The sequence below is a fragment of the Eimeria tenella genome, genomic scaffold (assembly GCF_000499545.2).
Source record: "Eimeria tenella Houghton genomic scaffold, Eth_scaff4421, whole genome shotgun sequence".
Classification (NCBI taxonomy): Eukaryota; Apicomplexa; class Conoidasida; order Eucoccidiorida; family Eimeriidae; genus Eimeria; species Eimeria tenella.
In genome coordinates, this window is record NW_013545347.1 from 1 (window position 1) to 1053 (window position 1053).

Genomic DNA, 1053 nt, shown 5'->3' on the forward strand with positions numbered 1-1053 from the left:
AGCTTCTGCTGCTTCTGCTGCTGCTGCTGCCAAACGCGACAGCCGAGGCGACAGCCGGTCAGTGGGGGGCGCGGGCTGCATGTAAAACCCTAAACCCTAAACCCTGAACCCTAAACCCTAATTCTGCAAACCCCAAGTCGCAAACAAACCCTCCGAATCCCGAACCCTCAGCCCTAAACCCTAGGCAGTTTCGCCCAGGCCTCGAGCCTGCGAAGCTGCCTCCCCCCAAACCCTAAACCCTAAACCCCAAACCCTAAGCCCCAAACCCTAAACCCTAAACCCCAAACCCTAAACCCTAAACCCTCACTCCACGCAAGGGAGGCACACGGGGATAAGGCCCTGAAGGCTCTGCTGCCAAATCGCCGGCGAAAGGCCGAAAGACAAACACTTGCCGACCCCAGGGCTCCAGCTGCAAACGAAAACCCTAAACCCTAAACCCTAAACCCTAAACCCTAGATTCTAAATCCTCGCACCTACAGCAGTTGGAAACAGACGCAAGGTTCGAACTCAATGCAGATAACCTGTACCAAATCCTGTGCTCTAAACCCCAACCCAAAACCCTAAACCCTAAACCCTAAACCCTAAACCCTAAACCCTCACGGACAGGATGCAGGGGCGAGGCACTGGGGGGCGGCCACGTCGGATAGTTCATTCGCTGGAACTCTATATGCGGCCAAATCCTAAAGAAGCCTGAACCCAAACCCTAAACCCTAAAGCCTAAACCCTAAACCCTAAACCCTTTTCGCAGCTCCGAACTTTGCGTGAGGTTGAAAATGGCCTCAACGAGCGGCATGAGGGTTTAGGGTTTTGGAAAAGCCGTCGGCGGCTATGGCCTTTCAGAGCTAGGGTTTAGGGTTTAGGGTTTAGGATTTGGGACTTGCCAGGGCGCTGGCGGACGCCAGGAGGCCGCACACGAATACCTCCTGCCATCCCTGCTGCTGCTGCTGCTGCTGCTGGGCTGTTCGCTGCTGCGGCTGCGCTGCTGTGGCTTCTGCTGCCGCTGCAGCAGCAGCACCAGCCTTCGTCACGAGCCTTGCTGCAGCAGCAGCAGCA

General features: G+C 56.3%; 1 protein-coding gene across 1 annotated transcript; it reads right to left on the reverse strand.

The window, feature by feature from the left end:
- Positions 1 to 12: 12 nt before the first annotated feature.
- ETH_00040550 (uncharacterized protein) lies at positions 13 to 690 on the reverse strand (the record flags this gene model as incomplete). The annotated part of the gene is made up of 3 exons (XM_013380081.1): positions 13 to 75; positions 308 to 409; positions 605 to 690. Coding segments are annotated over 3 exons (251 nt in total), but the record flags the coding sequence as incomplete, so codon positions are not given.
- Positions 691 to 1053: the final 363 nt, after the last annotated feature.